The 26,051-nt window shown below is 52.6% G+C and overlaps 2 protein-coding genes across 2 annotated transcripts in view; both read left to right on the top strand.

Moving 5' to 3' along the window:
- ASB10 (ankyrin repeat and SOCS box containing 10) overlaps positions 1 to 22,869 on the top strand; it is a 39,802-nt gene extending 16,933 nt beyond the window's left edge. The window contains exon 7 of the mRNA XM_070368904.1: positions 22,736 to 22,869. The gene's annotated coding sequence lies outside the window, so the exon portion shown is untranslated. The remainder of the gene's footprint in view (positions 1 to 22,735) is intronic.
- On the top strand, positions 1,928 to 25,949 carry GBX1 (gastrulation brain homeobox 1). Its single transcript, XM_070368907.1, has 5 exons — positions 1,928 to 2,568; positions 8,667 to 8,699; positions 13,582 to 13,595; positions 18,095 to 18,144; positions 22,739 to 25,949. The coding sequence occupies exons 1-5, from the start codon at positions 2,170 to 2,172 to the stop codon at positions 23,284 to 23,286; spliced, it is 1,044 nt and encodes a 347-aa protein (XP_070225008.1). The 5' UTR covers positions 1,928 to 2,169; the 3' UTR covers positions 23,287 to 25,949.
- Positions 25,950 to 26,051: the final 102 nt, after the last annotated feature.

Here is a 26,051-nt window from a genome sequence, read left to right as displayed (position 1 = left end):
AGGATTACCCTTGTACTTTAGTAGTGACTGGCGTTCGCAGACTTGAGGTAAGGCACCTCTTCTTCCTCCATATGGACATGTCCCTCCAGACTGGATCTCTGCGAAGTTTCAAGACAGAGCCTGAGACAGATCAGGACCATGTGGAAACCACACCCTTCTCCCTCGGCCTCTCATGCACTGGCAGTCAAGCATAACGAAAGCAAGTCCCACCCTCTCTGTCCCTCTTTGGTGGCAGTGTCTTTCAGGGTGCTGACTTGAATACATCAGCCTGACATGAGCCAACAGGACACTCCCAATATGAATAAAGTTCCCCGAGATCCAGAGTTCCCACCTGCCTTGCCTTCTGTCCAAACGCTGAGACTCCAGTGTCAGTTTTCCTCCTCACCGGAACCAGATAACTTTCTTCCATTTAGACTGCATCTTCTTAAACTCGCCTGCTTCTGCTACTGTGAATTTCAGCTTGCTTGGCTCTCCCTGGCCCCACCTGAATAACAGTGAGCAGACGACCTTCATTTAGTTAGCCAGGGTTGCTCTCCTTCCTGAGGCTCGGGTCACTTTTCTTCTGGTAACTTTCCTGACTTAAAGTCTTTCTTGCCCCCTGACCTGAGGCTGCTATCCAGCAGCAGAGCCCCGTGACTTTTGCCTCTAGATTGACGAGTCTACTTCTGGAAATCAGGAGGAAGGAGGGGAGGGTAAAAGGCGCGCCATTCCCGTGTCTGAGAAGGGGGGAGGTGAGCAGAGTCATCTGCAATTAGCGGATAATTAGCGCCGCTGACCCTTGGGGCTCATCAGCGCTCCCGGGGCCAGCCCCCAGCAATCAGCCAGGGCAGGTCGAGAGTGTCAGGCCCGGGAATGAATAGGGCTCATCAGCGGCGCGGGAGTCGGGGAGCCAATCAGGAAAATTAATAGCGGAAGAGAGGGAGAGCGAGCGAGGGAGGGAAACCCGGACAGACAGACAGACAAGAGAGATCGATGTAGGCGAGAAATGAGGGGGAAAATAGAAAAAGGCGGATGGGATAGGGAGGGAGAAACAGGAGCCATCAAATAGGAATTGGGATAGAAAGGAGGGCGGGAAAGGAGACTGCGGGAGGGAGGGAAAGGACGAAAAGGATGGGAAAGATGGAGGGAGCAGGGCGAGAGGAACGGTGAGTACTTGGTACAGTGTGGGCACTGGAGGAAATCGCCCACGGAGGCCACGGTGAGGGACCCAGGGAGTCCGCGAAGGAGGGGGAGTGAGGAGGAGCCAGGGACAAGGGGGACCGCCGGGGGCGAGGGTCAACCGGGTCTCCCGAGGACGAAAAGGACCCCCCCACCCTCCCCGCCACGACACACCGAGATGAGCGGTCCAGAGTCGCGGGACCGCGGAGGAGCGCGCCCCCTACCGTCCGCGTCTCGCCGCCCGAGGGGGCGCCCGCCGCGCGGTCCGCCCGGGGGACCCGGGAGGGGGCGTCGGGGGGCAGGCTGCAGGCCACGCTGAGGGACTGGCCCTGAGTCCGACGGAGGGCGGCGGCCCGGGCCGGGGCAGGGGCGGGGGGCGCTCCGATCGCGCGCCCGCCCCCACGCCCTCGCCGCGCCCGCAGCCCCGCACTCGGTCCACGCGGGGGCCAGCCTCCGGATCCGCGCCTGGAGCCGAGTGGGCAGAGCCGGGGTGGTGGTGGGGGGGGGGGGGGGGGGCGGTGGGCGGGCGGGCCGGAGGGAGGGGCACCGGTCCCGCCGCTGCCGCTGCCTCCTCGGCGGCCGCAAACTTTCACAAAGCGGCATGTCCGGCCTCATCAATCTCCATTAATAATAGTTGGTTGGGCTGCGGGGGGCGGGCGGGGGTCCCGGGCCGGCCGGCCGGCCGGGCCTCTGGGAACGGGCTCTGCGGAGGGAGCGGGAGCCCGGGCGCGGAGGCTGCGGGCGGAGGGAGGAAGTGAAGCGTAATTTGAGGAAGATGGATGAGTCCGGAGGGCGACACCCCCAGCCCGCCCGCTTGCCCGCCCCCTCCCTCCTTTTGAGCGAGAGGAGCGCGGCGCCGGAGCCACACTGCGCCGAGCCCGCGCCCCGCCGCCACCTCGGCCCGGGAGCCAGGCAGCCAGCCCGGCGTGCGCGCGCGGGGCGCCCGAGCCGCGGGGGCGCACGGCGGCGCCCGGAGGGGAGCGCCCCGGGGTGGCCGCTGCTCCGGGCACCATGCAGCGAGCCGGCGGCGGGGGCGCCCCCGGGGGCAGCAGCGGGGGCGGCGGCGGCGGCGGCGGCGGGGGCCCGGGCACCGCCTTCTCCATCGACTCTCTGATCGGGCCGCCGCCGCCGCGCTCCGGCCACTTGCTGTACACCGGCTACCCCATGTTCATGCCCTACCGGCCCCTCGTGCTGCCGCAGGCGCTGGCTCCCGCGCCGCTGCCCGCCGGCCTCCCGCCCCTCGCCCCGCTTGCCTCCTTCGCCGGCCGCCTGACCAACACCTTCTGCGCGGGGCTGGGCCAGGCCGTGCCCTCGATGGTGGCGCTGACCACCGCGCTGCCCAGCTTCGCGGAGCCACCCGACGCCTTCTACGGGCCCCCGGAGCTCGCCGCCGCCGCCGCCGCCGCCACTGCCGCCCGAAACCACCCCGAGCCGGGCGGCCGACGCCCGGAGGGCGGGCTGGACACCGACGAGCCGCTGCCCGCCCGCGAGAAAGTGGCAGAACCCCCAGCGCCCCCGCCTGCGCACTTCTCCGAGACTTTCCCAAGTCTTCCGGGTAAGTGCCCGGGGCCGACCAAGTCGCCGGGCGGGAGGCTGGTCCCCCTGGAAGTCCGAGGCGGCAGCCTGCTCTCGGAGCCCCGGCACCTGCTCAGAGCCCGCTGAGTCCCGGAGCCCCATATGCGCCGCCGTTGTGCGGAGCCACCTCCAGGTCCCAGATCCGCCGCCCGCTCTGCCTCCAGAGAGCCTGCAGCCTCGGCCCCGAGACTCGCCCGTGCTCCCGGCCAGACTAGCGGCTTGCCTCCCGGCGGTCTAGTCCTCCGGCCCCGGCTCCTGCGGCTGCTTGCAGAACCTCTTGCTCCTCTGCTGGGAATAGAGAAGCTGCAAGTGTGGGATTCCTGGGGACACCAGCCAGACCCCCGGGTGAGGGGGCAGTGGGGCAGCTGTCAGTTCAGTAAGGGCTTCTGCGGAGGCGGTGGTTGACCCCCTGCGGGCCCTGGGAACGCAGGGGCAAAGGGAGCGTCTTAAAGTGGTGCTGATGGTGGGGGGACCTGTGTGTCTCTTGGGTGTGGAGGTCGCTTCTGAACTGGCGGATTTACAGCCAGGCCTTGGAGAATCAAGCGAGGGCCTCGCATTGCGGACTGAGGTGGTCTGGGAGGCAGAGAGACAGGCTGAAGGCAGGGCTGAGTGGGGTGTGGCCCCAAGGCCTGGGAGTCCAGAATCCAGCTAAGATCCTGGAACCAGTGAGATTCAGCTAAGAGATCGTTCAGGGATCTCCAATCCCCCATAGGAGAATCACCTCTCAGGAGAGGTGAGGTGTATTCAAACAACCCTGTTTCTAATTAGTCCAAACAGGCCTCCCTGTTGACCTTTAACCCCTAGAAGCTGGAAAAGCTTTCACTCTCCAGAGGCAGATTCAGGTGTGCTGAGACCCACAGCTTATGCAGTTTGGTGGGTGGGCCCTATTTAAGAAAAACAGGGACTTCTTGCAAGTGTGGTGTTCTGAAGCTTCAAGTTCTTTAACATCAGGATGAAGCTGCCTCTGCTTAACCGTTCATCACATCCAGTTTAGCAGGTGGAAGGGACCCAGGAGGCTTGGGGGAGGACTCTAGTACAAGGAGAGCCAGGAGCCCCCTTTGTCCTTCCTCAGGAGAGCCGTTCCTGGGGAGGGGTTCCTGGGCCCTTTCTCAGAGTTGTCCAAAGGGCCAGTACTTCTTCCAGACCCCAAGGGCTGCTCTGGAGTCTGTCTGCCTCTTCTTTCCCCCTTTAGCCCTGGGCATTCTGGCTCTGGGGTACTCAGCTGCTGGTTTTTTGTACCTGGTTGGACCAGGAGGAACCAGTGACTGAAATCTAGGCAGCATCTCCTGGGAAGGATCCAGAGGAAATGATAGAGCAGCAGCTGGAACGTGGGAGGAGATGTCCACAAGATAAGGGGTGGGGGTGGGGAGGAGCCACAGGAGGACAGGAGGAGGGAAGGGTCGGTGGGGAGTCCTGAGACAGAAGGGAGAGCCAGGCTGGTGGCTTTGGGGGGTGAAGGGGTTTGGAGGCAGTAGGAGAAGCAGACACTTGAGGAGCAGATGAGCAGAGCCGGAGGGGAGAGGAAGACATCCCAGTGGAGGAGAGCAGGGGTGGAGTATCCCCAGGGCATGGGAGACCAAGCAACTCGTCCTGCTCTTCAGGTTCCCGCTCCACCCGCTTCTTGTTTTGCCCCATCTGTGCAGTGGGGCCTCTCTTCTGAAGCAGGTAGAATATCGGCAGGAACACCAGGCGTGGAGGTGGGGAAAGCAGAAGGAAAGGACAGGAGAGAAACGCTGAGGAATAGAATAGAGGCGCACAGACGGACTGCGCGCCCAGCTCGTCCAGAGATGCGAGCATGGAGAGGGCTGCCTGTTGGAAGAGACGGGCAAGGGGTTTCCAGTGCTGGCTCCAGGAAAAGGGGAGCAGCATTTCTGGGCCAGAAGTGTGTGTGTGTGTGTGTGTGCAAGAGTTCTGTCCTGAGAGGACTGGGAAGGAGCTAAATAAATATACTAGTAGGAGAGAGGGGAACGTTTCAACACTAGGGATAATTTTTTTTAAGGTTTGTCAATATTGAGAGTTACAAGAAATGAATTTATATACAGAACGAGGAAGAAAAGAGCTTCATCACCTAAAGAGAACGTTGGAAGCAGTAAAGGGGATTGTTCATCGTTCCTGGAGTAACGACAAGGAATTTCTTTGCTAAGAAGGATGAGAAGGAGACCTCCCAGAGGAAGAATTCTGAGAGGTGCTGGAGTGAAGGTCATCCCCCCATTAGGAAGAGAGGCACAGAAAGGGTTCTCAGTGGGGCTTCTGGGGCTGAGCAGAAAGGCGAGATTTCAGATGGAAGGTTCACAGTTAATGAATGGGAGGGCTTCCTGTGACTGCGGCTTCTTCTCCCTCTTAGTGCAAACTCTCCCGACTCGTCTTCACCTCACCACTCATGTCCACCTTCCCAGTCTTGATTTTTTTTCCCCAACAGAGTTGAGAAAAGAAAATAGCAATTCCAGAAACGTTAGACATAAAATCGGTTTGAGGAGTGATGACACATGGCCCATGCTGAAAGTGGTGGGAAAGCGAACACTCCGCTTGGCAAATTGTATTAGAGTATTTAGTATGAAGTAAAAGAGTTCTTAGAGCGAATAATGGAGTTGGAACCTCATTACAGAAGATTTTGGAGACGGGATGGCATCTTTAAAGTGACAGAGGAGGAATTGCTATTCTACTGTGAATGGGTAACGTGGGTCTGAAGTTATTAATTTACATTTGTCTAGTGTCTTACAATTACTATCCATTTAAATGAAATTACAGTGAAGATAGGCCAATTTGGAGGATGGTGAGTGAAGTTCTTTTTGTTGGGAATTTGAAGGACTATTTCTAAAAATTTTGCTGAGAGTTGAGACAGATAGCGCCCTACTAGAATTGATGAGGAAGAAAGCAGAACTTTATTATGATTTGATGGCAGGGTAGAAGCTATATTAGCAGGCAAAGAGAAATACCATGTACAGAAATAATGGGGGCAGAAAAGATTTGAAAATGGTACCCTGAAAGCAATTCTAAGTTTGGAGCATGGGAGCAGTCGATGTGGATAACTGGGAGAGATGTCTTAATAGGAGTGATAACAGAATTTTGAACTAGCAGGGAAGATTTAAAAGTATGAATCAACAGAAGCTCCCAGAGCAGTGCCATCTAGCAAGTCATTTATGTCATTAAAATAATTTTCTTAGCCACATTCAAATAGTAAAATGAAACAGGTGAAATTAATTTTTATAATTTATTTAACCCAGCATGTCCAAAATATTATTTCAGCATTATTCAATATAAAAAATTTAATGAGATGTTCGATATCCTCTGTTCACGCTGTCTCTGAAATCCAGTGTTTGTTTCACACGTTCAGCGCACCTCAAGTTCAAACCAGCCACGTTTCACGTGGTCTGTAGCCTCGTGTGGACCATAGCTGACGTATCAAATCTGGAGAATTGTAAGAACGGTCCTGTGAAAGGGATGAGGGGAAAGGAGCTTTGAAACAGGTGGGTAGTGAAGTTGTTGATGTGTTAGGAATATGGAGGGAAGAGACCAGTTGGCCCCAAAAGACATGAAGAAAGAGAGTTCTGCCTTGAGTGGGATGGGCAGAGATGATCTTGCATGTGAAGGTGTGTGAGCTCTGACTGAGTTATCGAAGCTGACTTGAGAACGTGGAGCTCACACACATCACAGAGAAGATGGGGGAAGCGGATGCTGCGTGCTAGGGAATGATGAAAAGAGCTGTCCGTTCGGAAAAATTCAGGAGAAAACTTTGATTTGGAGGTGTTTCAGAGCAGCAATTCATTCAAGGGGGAAAAGGGCTGGATTGCCTGAAAACAAATAGTTAAGGGATGGTGGATACTCTGTATGTGATTGTTGTGTCGGCAACACAAATAGAGTGAGAGTGTTTTGAAAGATAATGCCACTGCTGAGCGTGGAGAGGGAAAAACCACTTGTGGTTGAGATGGTATGGAAAAGAAAACGTGGGGGGACTAACCTGGGAGGGAGATGGCAGGGTAGCGAGCATTCTCTTCTAAAACTAAACAGAAAAAAATTTGCTAATTTCTGAATAGAGACTGGCAATAATGATGGAAACCATTCAAGGAGGCTAGTGTGATATCTGAGTGCTGACTGAAGTCAGCCACGCACCTGGCTGTAGCCAGGGAGCGCTGAAGACGACCCATCAGTTAATTTCTGAACAGGTATCCATTATGACTGCTGGAATATATTTACTCACAAGAGAAAAAAACTGGGAAGAATGATGTGACGTGGAATTAGAGACTTCTGTTAGAAACAGGAGGGAGATTTTTCTTGGGAGTGATGGAGAGCATGTTTTCCTAGAAATTTTGAGGATGAGCGTACAGGGAAAGGGACTGCTCCATTGACGTTTACAGAAAGGCACATGTTGCATTAACTTCATGTGAGTGAAAATGGACATTTATTTAGGAGTGACGCAGGGGTTCAGGTCTCAACTTTGTCAGTCATTAGCTCTACAGCTTCTGCAAGCCACTGAGTTCAATTCAGGAAACATTTGTTGTGTGTCTGTTGTGACCTTAGTTTTAAGACACTCTGCGTGGTGGGTGCTAAGTCGCTTCAGTCCTGTCCAACTCTTTGCGATCCCATGGGCTGTAGGTGTCTCTGTCCATGGGATTCTCCAGGCAAGAATACTAGAGTGGGTTGCCATTCCTTTCTCCTGGAGAGCTTCCCGACCCAGGGATTGAACCCACATCTCCTGCAGCTCCTGCATTGCAGGAGGATTCTTTACTGCTGAGCCACCAGGGAAGCCCTTAAGATGCTATGTTTATCGCTCAGTCATGTTGGACTCTTTGTGACCCCATGGATTTAGCCCCCAGGCTCCTCTGTCCACGGAATTTTCCAGGCAAGAATACTGGAGTGGGTTGCCATTTCCTCCTCCAGGGGATCTTCCCAACCCAGGGATGGAACCCGAGTCTCCTGCATTGCAGGCAGACTCTTTACTGTCTGAGCCGCCAGGGAAGCCACTTAAGACCCTATAAGTGATTCAAAATCTTATCACTTCTCTAGGCTTCAGTTTCCTCACCTATAATGTAAAAGTTTTAGTTCAGATTATTTTTAACATTCCTTTCAGCTTTATAGAACTAAAAGCTTGGTTTTCTAGCCTCAGAATTTAGAGTCAGACTGTTAACATGGACTCCATGGACCCCTTGTGAGGAAATCTGTTAATTATGGATGTGGAAAAAAATTTTTCTGTCTACATTTCTACTAGCTTCTCACTGAAATTTGACACGTCCTGTGATTATGAAGGTAGGCCAGAAACCATCGCAGGGTCCACAGTATCTGAGAGTTTTGTCGCCAATAGAGATCACAGCTATTTTCATACAAATTAACAATTTTTGGAGACATATTGTTGTTTAATGAATTGATAAAGAAATGTAAGTGATTATATCTCAAATCAGAGAAGGCAATGGCAAGCCACTCCAGTACTCTTGCCTAGAAAATCTCATGGATGGAGGAGCTTGGTAGGCTGCAGTCCATGGGGTCACTAAGAGTCAAACACGACTGAGCGACTTCACTTTCACTTTTCACTTTCATGCATTGGAGAAGGAAATGGCAACCCACTCCAGTGTTCTTGCCTGGAGAATCCCAGGGGCGGGGGAGCCTGGTGGGCTGCCGTCTATGGGGTCGCACAGAGTGGGACATGACTGAAGCGACTCAGCAGCAGCAGCAGCATATCTCAAATACATTTAAAATATTTGATAACTGTATTTTATATAATTGCTCCCTAGTGTAATCCTCTGTGTTTTAATTATGCACCTAAAAGCGCTGTTCTGAGGAGGGGCTCACAGGCTTTTTCAGGCTGCCACCTTTGGCTGACCCTGGGTGAGACAGAGAATGCTATTGGGAGGATTGGAATGGATATTGAGATACCTCGTGCCTCAGTGAGGGCAGCACTTGGGAGGGTTGGGAGAGGAGGGGTCTCTGCTGTTAACTAGGGAACTGGAGATTCTAGAAGTGAAAGTCACTCTGTCATGTCCGACTCTTTGTGACTCCATGGAGTATAAATTCTCCAGGCCAGAGTACTGGAGTGGGTAGCCTTTGCCTTCCCCAGGGGATCTTCCCAACCCAGGGATTGAACCCTGGTCTCCCGCATTGCGGGCAGATCCTTTACCGTTGGCTGAGCCACCCGGGAAGCCCAAGAATACTGGAGTGGATAGCCTATCCCTTCTTCAGCGGATCTTCCCGACCCAGGAATCGAACCAGGGTCTCCCGTATTGCAGGCAGATTCTTTACCAACTGAGCTATCAGGGAAGCCTAGATTCTAGAAGGTTGGGGCATAATTCTTAAACTCAGTGCAATGGGCTTGAATAGTCTATACTGGGGCTAGTGGGGGAGAGGCAGTAATTGGAATGAGGAGGGGCAAATGTTTTAACTGAAAAGGAGGACCGTAATATTCTGAGCAAAGTATTGGCGTTGAGGGTAGTGTTTGAGTGAGAAGCTACAGGCAAGGATTTTTGCCTTGGAAATAACAGAGAAAGAAGGATCTTTGCGGTGAAACGGATTGGGAGTTAGGCAGCAGCAATGATACAAGTAGTGGGGTAGATATACAAAAAAGAGAGGCGCTTGAAGAGGAGCAGTGGGAAGAAAAGAACTCCCTGGGAGAGAAGTTTCCCCAGAGGGAATGGTGGGGCCGGGGGTGGCGGGGCGGGGGGGTGGGGGTGGGGTGGCGGGGGAGCGGTTCCCCGCCTCCGAACCAAGGAAGAGTGGAGAGCGCCCTCTTCAGGTGCTGCCGTGGTGATGCAGGAGGTCTGGATTAGGAATGGGAGAGGAGAGGTTGGAGTATTTCACTGACGATAAGACTCATTCTTCGAGAAAGTTACAGCTTAGAGTCATGTGGAAGAAGTTTTGAAGTGCTCATTGGGAGAGTGAGAGGGAAAAGAGAAGCTTGAATTGGTGTGACAGAAGAGTGACCTTCACGGGTGAATTCAGTTGTGGTCGGAAGGGACAGCACAGCAAAGCAAGTCGTCCGGAGGCAGTGGCTTCCCTCCCTTTCCATCACGGAAGGGAAAGGAATATTCTCCCCGAGATGAGAGGAGGTGTCTTATTAGAAGCAAAAGGCAGGGTGGGGCCAAGACTAACAGAGACCAGGGTTGTGTGGAGAAAGCACTTTATGAAAATGAGGGTGGGGGAAACTGGAAACTCCTTCTGAGCTGGGGGCAGTGGGAGATGGATTCCTTGACTGAGAATTATGATAGCTTTTGTTCAGTCGCTCAGTCGTGTCCGACTCTTTGCGACCCCATGGACTGCAGCACGCCAGTCCTTTACTATCTCCCTGTCCCTCACTATCTCCCTGAGTTTGCCCAGTCTCCTGTTCATTGAGTCGGTGATGCCATCCAACCTTCTCATCCTCTGTCGTCCCCTTCTCCTCCTGCCTTCAACCTTTCCCAGCATCAGGGTCTTTTCCATTGAGTCAGTTCATCACATCAGGTGGCCAAAGTATTGGAGCTTCAGGTGTTAAAGTAGACGTCTTAGATAAGCCGGAACTCTATACTGGGAGCAATGGGAAGAGAAGCGATGCAGGTGTTCCAGGAGGGAGGGAGACGAAATTACCCCGAGACTGAAGGTGAGAAGCAGTTTGTGTTGGCATGCGTGGGTGCTCAGTCAGTAAGTCATGCCCAGTGCTTTGTGACCCCATGGACTGTAGCCCGCCAGGTTCCCCTGTCCAGGGGATTTCCCAGGCAAGAACACTAGAGTGGGTTGCCATGCTCTCCCCCAGGGGATCTTCCTGACCCAGGGACTGAACCAGCTTCTCCCTCTGCTCCTGCATTGGATGGTGGATTCTTTACCACTGAGCCACGTGGAAAGCCCTGGGTTGTGCTGGAATGGATGACAACTATCCTATAAATTATGCACAGTTACTGGGAGTGTGTAACAGAGTGGTCTTAGCCAAATTACGCCTCTGTGTGTCCCAGCTTCCCCATCAGTAAAATTAGAGGTTTGAATTAGGTAACCTCTAAGGTCACTCCAGCTTGACAGTTCTGTTGTCTGTAAGGATACCTTTCTTAGTGAATTGTTCCCTTTAAAATAGAAAAAAAAAGCCACCACACACACACACAAAAAGCAAGGGGTCGGCAGGTCGGGGGGGCAGATTCTACTTTTCAGTGCTGAGTTGTCTTGGTCAGTGTCAAGGACGCAGCACCGGGACACCCACATCTCAGGATGGAATCAGGGCTGGGCTCTAGGGTGGAAAAGGCTCCATCATCTGTGACCAGGGGTGTGTTACCTGAGTGGAGGCCATGGACAGTCGTCGTACGGAATGAGAGAACCTTTGATAAAAGGGGGTAGATCTTAACTGATCTCCATTAAGAGATCAGTTGTGACCGACTGGATGTCGTGAGGAAGGAAAAAGTGCCCGACAGCGAGTGAGAGACAGAACAGCTGTGCTGTGTGGTCAGCCCCTGGTCCCCTGTGCTATTTCTCCGTCAGGGTTTCTAAACGGTAACTTTTATTTGGCTATTTTTTGGCCGCACCAGGTCCTTGTTGCCGCGCCCCGGCTTCCTCTAGTTGCCGTGCACGGGCTTCTCACCGCGGTGACATCTCTCGTTGGGGAGCATGGGCTCCAGAGTGCTCGGGCTTCAGTAGTTGTGACTCTTGGGCTCTGGAGCGCAGGCTCAGTAGTTGTGGCCCACGGGCTTAGGTGCCCCGTGGCATGTGGGTTCTTAGTTCCCAGACCAGCGATCGACCCGTGTCCCCGACACCGACAGGCAGATTCTTAACCGCTGGACCATCGGGGATGTCCCTGGTACAGGATTTATGACAGGGTGACATTGGGTTTCAGTCTCTGTTTCATTCATTGATAACAGAGAGACCGTGCTGCCTGGAGGAACAGACACAGGTTTTGGATACCGATCTCAATCGCTTCTTGGCCTTTTGGCTGAGGTCAAGTGGATACCGATCTCAGCACCACCTCTTTTGTGACCTACGGCAGAAGACTAACCTCTGCAGTCTCTGTTGTCTCACCAGTAAAATAAACGGCAGCAATCCTTACCTCATGGATCTGAAGATTAAATGAGAAGCGGTTTGTCCAGCCTCCTAAAGTAATAGGTGGGCGAGAAATTATCGGTATTGTCCACGTGCTAGAAATGGATGGGGAGCTTTCCTGGGGATTAAGCTGGGAAAGGCATCTTTCCTAGAGGCGGTGATGGGTGACACTCTCTGAACTGGAAAGGACAGATGTTTCTGGGGGTGATGGTAACATAGCCTTGTATCCAGAGGACTTAGTCTACATGGGGCATACCTGGAGAGAACGCTGCATGTATCTAATGCAGGTAGATTCCAGGTTTTCTCTTTGGCTCTTTCTCCCTCTTTTCAGTTTTCCTGTCTTACATGTTGGTGAGAAACTCTGTGTAGACACCTTGTGGACACGGCTGCCCAAAGCATTTCTGCTGCGTCCCAGGGAGCCTGTTCTTCCTTTCTTCCCGTTAAAACAAACGTAAAACCAAAAGCAGCAAACAGATAAACAAAAAACTTTTTTCTTCATCACAATCCCTATTCCCTTATATGTCTTATCTCAGCTTAGTGTTAGGAGCACGGCTATTGGATTAAAATAATTCACGCTGGACGGATTAAGGAGGGTTTTTAAAAGTCCAAATAACTTTCAAACTTGTGAAATTTTAGGTGGCACTATTATGAGTAATTTGAGGGATGACCTAGGTATCTTTGGGGGGAAATTATTTTGGATGGGAGAGGTGTGGGAGAGAGGCAGGAGGCTTCCTTTTCCTGGAGTCATGTGATTCCTGTCACTTCTAGTTACAGCGGTGTCTGTAATCAGAACTCTTTGGGTTGCTTGGCACAACTGTTGCTCAGTTATGTCCAATTCTTTGCGACCCCACAGAGTGCAGCACGCCAGGCTTTCCTGTCCTTCACTGTCTCCCAGAGTTTGCTCAAACTCATGTCCATTGAGTCGGTGATGCCATCCAACCATCTCGTCCTCTGTAGCCCCCTTCTCCTCCTCCCCTCATTCTTTCCTAGCATCAGGGTCTTTTCCAATGAGTTAGCTCTTTTCATCAGGTTGCCAAAGTATTGGAGCTTCAGCTTCAGCATCAGTCCTCCCAGTGAATATTCGGGACATTTCCCTAATTAAACTAAAATGGATATTTATTGATTCATGTGGATCCAAAAATGCAAGCCATGTTGTTGGGTCTTTCTGTCTTGCTCTTGGTCTGGTTCCTCTCTCTGCCTCCACCTCCTTTTCTCCTGGTGAGTGAGAAGGGAGGGCACAAGCTTAAGCCGCCCTCAATTCTTATCATCCCAGGCCGGGACCCCAGTGGAGCACAGCACATGTGAAGTCCTAAGAAGACCGACTCACTAGCTTGAGTCAAGGCCCCAGGAGATGGGAATGTGTGGATAGGCCAGCTCTAGGTCACTGTCCTTGTGATTGTGAAGGTGGGGAAATGTGACTGACATCCCCACTCCCCTGGGCAGTTGATGGAGAACAACGGCCAAAGAAGGAGGTGCCATGAGTGAACAGGAGGCGCAAGGGGAAAGGAAGGAAAGAATGTTCCTTGAACTCCCTTTCGGTATCAGGGAGGAAAGCCACAGTGAAAGTTCGGCGTGCCACAGCTGAGACCCAAGGCAACCAAATGAATAAATAAATATTTGGGGAGAGAAAAACTGTTTCCATCAGTGGGCAGTATTGTTCTTTAAGTGAGAAAATACACTTTTAAATAAAAGAAATAGTGACTGGTAAGGTGATCTCATACAAACCAGTAATAATGGAAAAAGCAAACAGGAGAAAGATCAGGTGGGAATTTTGTCTTGGGAATGAGGAGGAAATGGCCTGTTACAGGACAAAGGTGAGATTCGGGGATTGAGGCCTCTCCTGCAGCGATTTTAAGGATCATCTCCAAGAATGTTAAGGGAAGGTGTTGAGGATGAGGTGATAAGTGGTCCTGATAAGGGCCAGGTCTAAACCTAAGCTGGCTTTGATAGGAAAGCTGTTGATCTGATGAAGCATCTGGGGAGGACTTCTCCAAGTGGAGGGAGGAAGACAGTTTACTGGGAAGAGTAGGAAGAGCTGATTGGAGACTTAGGAGAGCAGGGTTCTGGACCAGCTCTGTCCCTAGTGGTGTGACTGGGAAATCATTTAATCTTTTTGAAATTCAGTTTTGTTTCTCCACCTGAGAATAAGGTGCCTAACCTCCCATTACTACCACTGCTAGGTCAGCTCTACTTCAGTGAGTTGCCTGAAGATGACAGTACTAAGTGTGAAATTGCTTGGGAAGGTTAAAGGTCATGCAAGGGTGCTCTTGGCAATGATCACATTCAGTTCAGTTCAGTTGCTCAGTCATGTCTGAATCTTTGTGATCCCACGGAGTGCAGCACACCAGGCTTCCCTGTCCATCACCAACTCTCGGAGCTTACACATGTCCATCGTGTCAGTGATGCCATCCAACCATCTCATCCTCTGTCATCCCCTTCTCCTCTTGCCTTCAATCTTTCCCAGCATCAGGGTCTTTTCCAATGAGTGGCATTAGCATGCCCTGAAAGGAGCTCCAAGCTTGGGGTGGGCAGGTGGTGGTGGGGGAGTCTCTGTGACCTTGTCAGGAAGGTGGGAGGGGCTCTGGACCGAAGTGACACAGACGAAGTTCTCATGTGGATTTGGAGTAAAGAATGCTGAAGAGTCACGGGGAGAGTGGAGAGAGAGGAAGTGAATATTCGTTATTTTACCTAAAAGTATAGCAAGGAGTAGCAGCATAGCAGGGCATGAAATTAGTGAGGACGAATGAAAGACACACTGAAAGCAAGTCAGTTGCCATGAAGGGTGGGAGAAGGTACCATCTCCAAAAAGAGAAATAATTACAAACTGGGTGTGATGGTAAAATGAAGGTGGTGCACACGTGCCTCTTTTTGGGGAGATGACCTGGATTTTTCCCACCTTTTGACCCCACCCTTCTGGAAGCTGGGTATAGTTGTCCAGAGAGGGGTTTGGGGCATGTGAGGGTTGTTGTTTAGTCGATAAGTCATGTCCAACTCTGTGACTCCAGTGACTGTAGCCTGCCAGGCTCTTCTGTTGATGGGATTCTCCAGGCAAGAATACTGGAGTGGATTGCCATGCCCTCCTCCAGGGGATCTTCCCGAGTCAGGGATCAAACCTGCATCTCCTGCATTAGCAGGCGGATTCTTCACCGCTGAGCTACCAGGGGAGACCTGCCTGTGAAGGTCGTTGTTCTTTAAATGGAGGGAAGAGAAGCCAGAACTGAGTGTAGTGGGGGAGAGGCTTCTCAGCAAATAATAATGACTTGGTTATATGTCAGCTGGACCAGAGCAGGCCGGGTGAGGGCTGGACGGTGCAGAAGCTCTGTGAGTTCCCATGGCTGGGAGTCTAAGGTGGTTCTGCATCCTGGGGGCTCTTCTGCCTCATGACCCAGGCCTGTCATCCTCGCTGACCTTGGCGGCCATAGACTCCTGTCTAGGTGGTATGAGCCTGGTGGTATTTGTTCTTCCTACTGCAGAACACCTACCACAGGGTCTCTGGCCCCAAGTTAGGGCTTCTTGTCCTCTCCCAAGGAAGATTCGTTGCAAGGGCGCCCCTGAAGCCTGTGTGCTGCTCTCTGCAGAGGGACAATGCCCCTGAAGTGGACCCTACAAGTAATCATGGTTCAAACCATGTGATTTCTGCTTTTCAGGACAATAGCATCTAGGAGGACTTGATGTTTCCTAATAACAAGCTGCCCCACTGCCATTTCCCCTGGATAGATAAACAAAGGCTGCCCACAGGGAACAAGCTGGAAACTGTACTCATTTTTTAAATTTTTATTTTATATTGGGTATAGTTGATTTACAATGTTGTGTTAGTTTCAGGTAAACAGCAAAGTGATTTAGTTATCCATTCAGTTCAGTCGCTCAGTCATGTCAGACTCTTTGTAACTCCATGGACTGCAGCACGCCAGGCTTCCCTGTCTTGCACTATCTCCCAGAGCTTGCTCAGACTCATATCCATTGAGTCGGTGATTTCATCCAACCATCTCATCCTCTGTCATCCCCTTCTCCTCCTGCCTTCAATCTTTCCCAGCATCAGAGTCTTTTCCAATGAGTCAACTCTTCACATCAGGTGGTCAAAGTATTGGAGCTTCAGCATCAGTCTGTCCAATGAATATTCAGGACTGATTTCCTTTAGGATTGATTGGTTTGATCTCTTTGCAGTCCAAGGGACTCTCAAGAGTCTTCTCCAACACCACAGTTTAAAAGCATCAATTCTTTGGCACTCAGCTTTCTTTATAGTCCAACTTTCACATCCATACATGACTACTGGAAAAACCACAGCTTTGACTAGGTGGACATTTGTCGGCAAAGTAATATCTCTGCTTTTTAATAAGCTACGTAGGTTGGTCATAGCTTTTCTTCCAAGGAGCAAGCATCTTTTAATTTCATGGCTTAGGTCACCATCTGCAGTGATTTTGGAGCCCAAGAAAATAAAGTCTCTCACTGTTTCCATTGTTTCCCCATCTATTTGCCATGAAGTGATGGGACTAGATGCCGTGATCTTAGTTTTCTGAATGTTGAGTTTTAAGCCAACTTTTCACTCTCCTCTTTCACTTTCATCAAGAGGCTCTTAAGTTCTTTGCTTTCTGCCATAAGGGTGGTGTCATCTGCATATCTGAGGTTATTGAGATTTCTCCCGGCAATCTTGATTCCAGCTTGTGCTTCATCCAGCCCGGCATTTCTCATGATGTACTCTGCATGTAAGTTAAGTAAGCAGGGTGACAGTATACAGCCTTGATGTACTCCTTTCCCGATTTGGAACCAGTCTGTTTTTCCATGTCCAAGTTTAATTATACATATACATAAATTTTCTTCCCTGCTGGCTCAGCTGGTAAAGAATCTGCCTGACCTGGGTTTGATCCCTGGGTTTGGAAGATCCCCTGGAGAGGTGCTACCCACTCCCGTATTCTGGCCTAGAGAATTCCATGGACTGTACAGTCCATGGGGTCACAAAGAGTCGGACACGACTGAGCAATTTTCACTTCAGTTCACGTACGTAAATCTATTCTTCTAAAGATTCTTTTCTCATATAGGTAATTAGAGTATTGAGTAGAGGTCCCTGTGCTATGCAGTAGGTCTTTATTGATTATCTATTTTACATATAGGTCAATGTTCTCTTATATAACCAATAATGTCACTTTTAATCACAAAGGACAGAGCTTCTCTGTTTGGCCATCCTACCTAGCACAGCCAGATTGTTCCCAATGAAACACTTTTCCTTCTGCCCCAAATTTTCTCACCAAGATCATTATTTCCCATGGAAAATTTTTCACGATGTTTTATTGATCAAATTTTTTGGTTCACATCAGCCAGCTATACAGCATCTGCAGTTAGAAATTTACTTTCATGGACAGTTTATCCACCAGGTTCAATTATTCTCAATCAAATTTTGCAAATAGAAATTTTATCAACAAGATGTGCTTCTTTTCAGGTTTTAGTCAAAACCATTTTTCTATGTGCAATTTTTGTTTTGAGTGTGCTTGCTATTTGGTACGGAGAAGGCAATGGCACCCCACTCCAGTACTCTTGCCTGGAAAATCCCATGGACGGAGGAGCCTGGTAGGCTGCAGTCCATGGGGTCGAGAAGAGTCGGACACGACTGAGTGACTTCACTTTCACTTTTCACTTTCATGCATTGGAGAAGGAAATGGCAACCCACTCCAGTGTTCTTGCCTGGAGAATCCCAGGGATGGGGGAGCCTGGTGGGCTGCCGTCTATGGGGTCGCACAGAGTCGGACACGACTGAAGCGACTTAGCAGTAGCAGCTATTTGGTATGTATTATGAATTCAATAAAAGAGTTTGCATTAATTTTTTAGCTAACTCATGAGAAACTAGTAAGGCTGTTTCGGGATTGCTGTGTTGTAAAGGACCGGACTGCTCTGTTGCTCAGCCAGTCCTTCAGAATACGTTTCGGTCACTTTGGGTCTTGAGTTCTAAAGTGCTCCCAGCGCTGGTGGAGCAAAGAGCAAATGGCTGGGCTCCAAATCCATCAGGGTTTAGAGTGTAGCATCTGTTGGGTTTTTGATTTTTTGGAAGGCTTTTTACTCTCTCCCCCTGCAACTCCCCGATTTTTTTTTTTTTTTTCTATTTTCTCCCTAAACTTTTCAGCCCTTTCAGTTTCTCTGACTGATCATCTGATTCTTCTGCCCCTGGTTGCCTGCCCCGCCTCCCCCAGCCTCACTCACTGTCCCTGACCCTTTCCTCTGAGAGCTAGCAGTATTTTCCCTTCTCTGTTGCTTTCTTCTATTTCCCTGCCATCTCCTTCCAAGAGTTGCTTATCAGACCCCTCAATGTCATGATAATAAAGGCTCAGAGAAAAACTCTTCCCCTCCCCCAACCCCTCACCACGCAGAATCCCGCCGGGATCAAGTAACCAAGAGAGGTTGTGAACCTGTGCTTCCTGTATGGCTTTAAAAGCAGCGCTGGGGGTGGCCTGCTCGTGTGGGCTCGACTTTCATGGAATCTGTGTGAAGACAGAGCGATGGATGATGTGATCTCAGGAGGGCCCTGCCAGATCGGGAACCTGGGAACCTCATCTCAGTCATCATCAATTTAGATTTATTGGACACCCCCTGGGTGCTTAGAGCTGTGCTAAATGATTTCATCCTTCAAGCCCTGAATCCTAGTTTCTGCCTTTTTGTAGCAGCTGGTTAAAGTAGTGTAGTACTGGGCTGGGTTTTAACAAGCTTTTTTTTTTTCTGTTGTTGTTTACTGCAAGCCATGTTTTAAAAATTAGAAATTAAAAGTTAGAGGATTTAGTAATGATGTTTGGGGTTGCCCTTGATTTCCTTTAGCATAAGATCCTGTCGTTCCCACCCCACACAAATTCTCTCCAGCGACTCTGAGATCAGAGGACCTAGGGCTTCCCTTGTGGCTCAGCTGGTAAAGAATCTGCCTGCAGTGTGGGAGATGTGGGTTTGATCACTGGGTTGGAAAGATCCCCTGGAGAAGGGAAAGGCTACCCACTCCAGTATTCTGGCCTGGAGAATTCCATGGACTGTATAGTCCATGGGGTCGCAAAGAGTCAGACACAACTGAGTGACTTTCACTTTTCACTTTCACTGGAAAGTGGGGAGAATATTTATGGAGAGGATGTCTTATGTCTGGAGCTGGGCTGGAGAAACAGGGTTGTAGGGAATATTTTAGGGGAGGCTTGAGAAAGGAGGGACAGAGAGGGAGAATCAGAAAGTGCTCCGGAGTAGTTTCTTTCTTTCAGTCAACAAATACTTATCCAGGACTTCCCTGCTGGTCCCATTGCAGAGGGCCTGGGTTTGATCCCTAGTCAGGGAACTAGATCCCTCATGTCACAACTAATTCCTGGTGCAGCCAAATAAAAATACATTTAAAAAGGAGGTATTTTCTCAGTGCCTGCTCTGTGCAGGTAACTTTCTAGATGCTGAGAATATAGCAGTGAAATATATATATATATATATAAATCTCTACCTTCCTGGAAAGTGAAAGAAAGTGAAAGTCACTCAGTCGTGTCCAACTCTCTGCAACCCCATGGACTATTCTCCAGGCCAGAATACTGGAGTGGGTAGCCTTTCCCTTCTCCAGGGGATCTTCCCACCACAGATCGAACCCAGGGCTCCCTCATTGCAAGCAGATTCTTTCCCAGCTGAGCCACCAGGGAAGCCCAAGAATACTGGAGTGGGTAGCCTATCCGTTCTCCAGGGGATCTTCCCGACCCAGCAATCGAACCGGGGTCTCCTGCGTTGCAGGCGGATTCTTTACCAGCTGACCTACTAGGGAAGCCCACCTTCATGGAACTTAACGTTTTAGTAGGAAGAGACAGCCAATAAAACAGAGTTCATTTTGCAGTGGCAATGGCCCCTGAGGCCCTGCGCCCAGGGAGGGCTCCCACACTCCCAGGGAACGTCAAGGCAACCTCCACATGGCTGTTCCGTCACATTTGCTCTGCAGGAGAGAGCTCGTGAGCCTAGGTCTGTCTGCACCGTGCTCGGATCCTGCGGGGAGAACACCCTGGGCACCTACCTGGATCCCAGGCCTAGGGGCCAAAATGGCATTTTTCTCCCGGGGAGCCCTAACGTGGGGCAGCCCAGCAACTGCTTGCAAAGGCATCCCGTTGCTATTTGCTTCCTTCTGCCAGGGCTAGCTTTGCTCCCCGCTTGGGCATTTGGCAAGCCAGGGGCCGGCCCGCCACTCCTCGCTGGGGGCCCATGGGAGGTGCCAGGTGCCCTCGAGCCAGGAGACCCCGGCACGGCACCCGGCCCCATCAGACACACTCCCGCAGCCTCCTTCCCCATGGGCAGGACTGCGCTGACCTAGGAATGTGTTTGCAAGGCTCGCAGAGTGCCGGCTGACACGCGGCCCTGACTCGGGAATTGAGGCCCTGGGAGCAGGCCCAGAGGTCTGGCATCTGAGGAGCCACATACTTGCTGCTCAATAGAGGCCTGAAAATCCAATAAAAATAAATGAACAAAGTTGGTTATGTATACCATAGCAACAAGTAAAGCAGAGAAGGGAGATGGGAAGCGTAGGGAGTTTTGATTTTAAAAAGGAAGATCGAGCAAGCTCTCATTGATAAAGACCTGAAGGAGATAGGGAATGAGCCAGTGCCAGAATCTAGGTGAAGAATCTAGTATTCCAAACAGAATAACCCATGGGAAGGGCAGGGGAAGGGGTGGGAGGGGCAGGGCAGGAGAAAACGTTGATGAACTAGCGAGAGAGGAGAGTGACTCGGGCTAGTTGGACCCAGAGGAGGTGATGAGAAGTCAGTTGGGCTGCGGCTCTACTGAGATTTACTGGTGGGCTGGTCACAGGTGGTGGGAGTGAAGGTCTGGTCTGAATGATGGGGGTGGGTGGGGGGAGTTAGCACTACCTGAGATGGGAAGGGAGGGAGCTCAGACCGGGAGGAGCTGACTCTGGAGAAGGTCCAGGAGTCCAGTTTGGGGTTACACTTGCGTTCTGGGGAGGTGGGGATGGCCTGGGAAAGGGCCCCTAATGACATGAAAGGGGGACACAGGGATGTGAATCTTGCAGAAATTAAACCGATTTTGGATCAGGATGAGGGCAGGGAGAAAGCCCAGGGTGCTGGGAGGTGAGCCCCGAGAGGCAGGTCACGGGGTGGGGGTGGGGGGGTCGCGGCGCAGGTGGGTGAAGTTGGGTGGGCTGGCAGAGAACCAAGCCCACCTTCGAGGGGAGCAGTAAGGCCTGGGTGAGGCTGTCACGGGGTGTACCACGTGGGCTTTGAGATGGTGGATGACGGCAGGAAGCCCTCCAGGAAGAGACAGGGCCCGGGAATGACACCACCGGAGGAGGGGTGGAAACGTGCGCGGACTGGGATGGGGTGGGTGAGCCGGAAGAGGCTGTATCGTGGCCTCTAAGGAGAATGTAAACGCGGTTCCTGAGCAAAAGGAACAGGGGCGGACAGCATCCGTTCAGGACAGCTCTGGGGTGGGGAAAGGGAGAGGAAAGTGAGCGGGCTGGTGCGGGGCCCCGCGGCTCCAGCCTCGCGCATGCGTGCGCACACGGCCCGTCTAGGAAGCATTTCGCGGGGTCACCTTCTCGACCTCGGAGTGTGCGTGCGACACATGTGGTGATGTGCACACATGCGCCCCCACCTGTACATCGCGAGCTCCTCTGGCCAGGGGCTGACTGTTCAGTTGACGGGTTAATCTGTTTTGTTCTCGTTCTCCTTTCTACCGGTCGGTGTTCTTTTTGATTTTTTGTGGTTCCCCTGTTGATTGGTCCTTTGGGCAGAAAACAAGGGATTTTGTAAAACTCAAACACTAAAAAACACTTGTCATGCCTTATCTACGGTTCCGATAAAAATGTCCCTATGATGCGACCAACAATGGAATTAAACTTTAGAATTATGTATGGGTTAAAATGTTTATATGCCTGTGATTACAAATAACCAGCAGCCTACTGAGTCAGAATCTCTCTTTCCCCCTTTTCCTCTCTGTATTCCCTCCCCAGCTGCACTTCTATTTCTTCCTCTGCTTCCCGTGTTCCCTCCGGTTCTCAGCTGACACTGAGCTCAGGGTCCCCGGGATTCTGAACTTGGGCAGAAAGCAGCTGTTGATGCTTCTCACCGGCTTGGCTGGGACAGAGGGAAGGTGGAAAAGAGATGGCATCTTTTTTTTTTTTTTTTTTTTTTTTTTGAGATGGCATCTTTTTAAAATGAAGGCTGCAAAGGGTCCTGGGGGAGCTGCGTGATTGGAAGAAAAACCTGGCCATCAAGAAGGTGGTGTGTGTGGTGGGAGGGCTCCCTGGTCTAGGCTGGATGGTCTGGTTACAGAGAATTGGTGAGGTGGGGGTACAGACACCTCCTGACTCTCAGGTCCTTGGGTAACACTTCCTAGATCCCAGTTTGGGGCAGGAGGGAATCACATGACCCCGAAGTTTCCATCTGGAAACAAGATGCCAAGATTCCCAGCTCCAGGAAAGAGGGAAGGAAGGGGGGCGGACCAGAGGGGCTCGCGTGGCTCTTCCCATGAGGCCAAGTGAGGAGCCCAGGAGGAGAACAGAGGCGGCCTCCTCTCTGTCCTGCAAAAGTGAATCCTCCTGCATTCTCACTCCTGCCTATAGTGACTGAAAGGATCCCGAGCCCGGCTCCAGCTGTTTCATCACCATGAGCAGCTGCAGGGTCTGGGCTTGGAGGGGTGGTCCGTGAGTGGGGAGCCCTTCACTGGGGTCTAGAGAGAGCCGGGGAGGTAGCAGGTAGGGAAATGAGGTTGAGCGGTGGGGGCCGAGGCATCCAGGTCCTAGGAATGGGGCCCTCTTGATGGATGCCTCCCTCACATTGCCCAAGTGAAGTCTGTGCTGGTTAATACCTTTCTTCCCGTCTCTCTGTCTTCCCAAACCTCTTCCCACTCTGCCCTGCCTGTGTGCCTCCTGTCTCATCCCCTCCATGTCTGTCTCTCCTCCGGCTGGCACGCTGTCCACGCCTGGCCCCGGTTCCATGTGCCACCTCCAACCTGTCTGCCTTCTCCTCGCCTCCACCCCAACCCGATCCCACCCTGACCCCACCCCGTTGGCCCCCACTCCCCACAGCAGAGGGGAAGGTGTACAGCTCCGATGAGGAAAAGCTGGAGGCACCCGCAGGAGACCCAGCAGGCAGTGAGCAGGAGGAAGAGGGCTCGGGCGCGGACAGTGAGGATGACGCCTTTCTGGACAGTTCTGCTGGGGGCCCCGGGGCCCTCCTGGGACCTAAACCGAAGCTGAAGGGTGGCCTGGGGACCGCAGTGGAGGAGGGGGCACCCTCGACAGGAGTCCCGGCCCCCGGGGGCAAGAGCCGGAGGCGCCGAACGGCCTTCACCAGCGAGCAGCTCCTGGAGCTGGAGAAGGAGTTCCACTGCAAGAAGTACCTCTCGCTGACCGAGCGCTCCCAGATCGCGCACGCCCTCAAGCTCAGCGAGGTGCAGGTCAAGATCTGGTTTCAGAACCGGCGGGCCAAGTGGAAGCGCATCAAAGCTGGGAACGTGAGCAGCCGCTCTGGGGAGCCCGTGAGAAACCCCAAGATCGTGGTCCCCATACCCGTGCACGTCAACAGGTTTGCCGTGAGGAGCCAGCACCAACAGATGGAGCAGGGGGCCAGGCCCTGAGGGGCCCCTAGGGGACCTGGGGAGGCATGGGTCTGCTCGGACACTGGGCTGGGCTCTGGGGACCACAGGGGCCCCTGCCATGGTCCTGCTCTTGGATGGGGCTCCGTCGGCAATTGGCACAGCTCTGGGGGGCCCTCCTGGCAACCTGAAATGCGGACCCTTTTTGGGTCCTGGGCCATGCCGGAGGCCCCAGGCCTGGACTTCAGGGGTTCTCGCTGTTGAGCAGCTGCTGGGACTAAAAGGGGGCTCCTTGGGCCTGCAGGGTGCCCCTTCCTTCAACTGATGCCCTAGAGTCGCTTTTGAGGGGCGGGAGGCAGCCAGGGTGAGACCTGCCAAGCTGGTCACAGCTCCTTATTTATTTTGTGTAAAGTTTGTATATATGGAGCTCTCTGCCTCAGTCTGTGTCTTCCAGAGGGACTGGGGAGGTCGTGTCTCCTCCAGCCTCAGTTTAACCTCCCAGCCCCAGGGTGGGCACTGCCTTGCTGGTCTACAGCGCAGGACATGCAAACAAGCAAAAGTTGGAACTCTTGCTGCCCTCCTAGGGACCCTCTCAGCACTCACCGTCTCCCCCACGTAACCTACCTCTGCTTCTGTCTTTACCCACTGCACTCACTGCCCACTGTTCCCGCCTCCAGATCTCACGCTCCTAACAGGCACCGCTGCTTCCAACTTCAGGGTAGAGGACTCACTCGCTTTTGAATTGAGAAGAAGTGAAGTGCTGGAGCCCAGGTTCTCAGGGGCCGGTACATCCAGAGCATGTCTGACTAGGTGGAGGCCATGAGTCCTGTGAGGGCCTGGGTCAGGCCAGGGGCTCACCCTCGTCACCTGGGAGCCCAACCATCATAAATTGTCTTCTGCGCAGAGGACTAGGCAGCTCAGGCCATGTCTGCTGTTCTCTGACATTCCAGACGTGAGGGCCTGGAGCGGAAGACCCACATCCAGTCCTCTGTGCTTACAGCGCTGATGGTGGTCTCCCCTCCCACCCACCCTGCCCCGTTTGCAAAGCTTGGGACCCGAGGTCCTCCTCCGTTTGAGAGGGCCCACTGCAGAGTGCAGGAGGCAGGAATGCGTGTCTGGTGGTTCTGGGAGGGTGTGTGCTGTGGGGGAAGCTACAGAGATAGGAGTTAAAGGCTTCAGGGTGGGAATTCCTCGAGCAAATTAAGGAACAGCATCAGCGGTGGACAAAGGAGACAGACAGACATGAGGCTTCGGGGACACCCTCAGGGCACAGGGTAGAACAGGAGGGAACGAGACAAGCTGAGGCTGTCGGCCGCTTCCCCGCCTTCTCAAGACGGTTGACATCCTGTACCCAGAGAAACCAGCTGCAGCTGCTGTCACGGTTAACGGGCCTGCCTGGGAAGAAACAGGATCTGCTCTCTTCCTGAGCCACTGAGATTAAAAGGCTCCGAGGGAGGCAGGTGAGCAAGGGGAGGGAAGGGCAGCCCCGGCCAGCCCTGGCCAGCCTCCTCACTGCCCCAGGGCAGTGTGCTGTGGGTCCTGGCTCCGGGCTGGTCAGCCATCTAGTCGCTCACATGTCCACTGCCCGCCTTTCCCAATGGGACTGTGATAGCCCTTCCCTCCCAGCGGCTCTGGCAGCCAGAATGAAGGGACCCTGGAGCTGTGGTTGGTCTTGAGCCACGGCGGCACAGCGCCCGGGCTGGGACACACATCCAGTGTCTTCTCTCTTCTTTGGCTAAATTCCAGGAAGGCTGGAGGCCAAGAAAAATGTAATCCAGGTGAGCCCCACCCTGATCTAGATCAAGGCTGTCTGAAACCTTAGACTCACCCACAGAGGGAACCTACAGGGTGAGATTCTTTTTAGGAGAGAAGTCAGGCAGAGAGAGATCAAGGATCCCAGGAGCTGTTGTCACCTCGCTCTCAGGAATCCTGTCCGCAGATCTAATGACAGCAGGAGCAGAGGCCCTCAGGCTCTGTGCCCCCGCCCTGGGGCTGGGGGCAAGTGGTGGGCACGGAGAACTGGCAAAGCCAAGGCTCTCATCTGCCTTTTTTTTTTTTTTTTTCTGGCTTTGCCTCTGCAGCCTCCTGAACTATACCAGGCAGTTATTCACTCTCTCAAGCGGCTTCTTTTCCTTAGGGAACCTAAGGAGATGATTATTGCTAGCATTCTTCTAAGCCCAGGAACCCAATCTTACACGTACCCATAGCTCTGTCTCTATTCTGCCCTTATCTTTGCTTAAGGCGCTTATCCGCCTTGCGAAAGGGGCTGTGGATGAAGAAAATAAAATCCGGTTTTCTCTCTGAATAGCTTTACTTGGTTAATTTCCCCCTGGCAGGCGCCCACGCAAAGCCCGCCAGCCCGCCACACCCACCGCGCACACAGGCCATCAGCAGGGTGGCGGCAAGCGCCTTCAAGAGCGGGGACCCTAACCTGGCAAGTTCTTCAAGAGCACATGCAGAGGTTTTCTACGGGTCGTCTTTCTAGCGAGACTAAGGGACAGTCCGAGGGACAAGCAGGGGCCCCGGGTCCTGCCTCTGGCTTGGCGGGGAGGCTGGGGGCAGTCCAGGGGACCGTCCTGCCGTCGGCGATGTGTCTCCTCCCCTGGCACGAGCCCCCCTTGTCCTATCACATCCTCAGACTCTCCCGGGTGCTGACCCCCTGCACGTCTGGCTGTGGGGCTGGTTCCCTGACGACTCCTGCCCTCTCTGTGGGTGACCTCGGGCCAGCACAGGCGTGGTGTTAATAAGGCTACTTGACAGCATACGGATGAAAACAAGGAGACCAACAGGAAACCTCTGTGAGGGTG

Source organism: Bos mutus, chromosome 4, assembly GCF_027580195.1.
Source record: "Bos mutus isolate GX-2022 chromosome 4, NWIPB_WYAK_1.1, whole genome shotgun sequence".
NCBI lineage: Eukaryota > Metazoa > Chordata > Mammalia > Artiodactyla > Bovidae > Bos > Bos mutus.
Note: the sequence above shows the minus strand (reverse complement) of the source record. Positions and strands in the feature narration are given on the sequence as shown.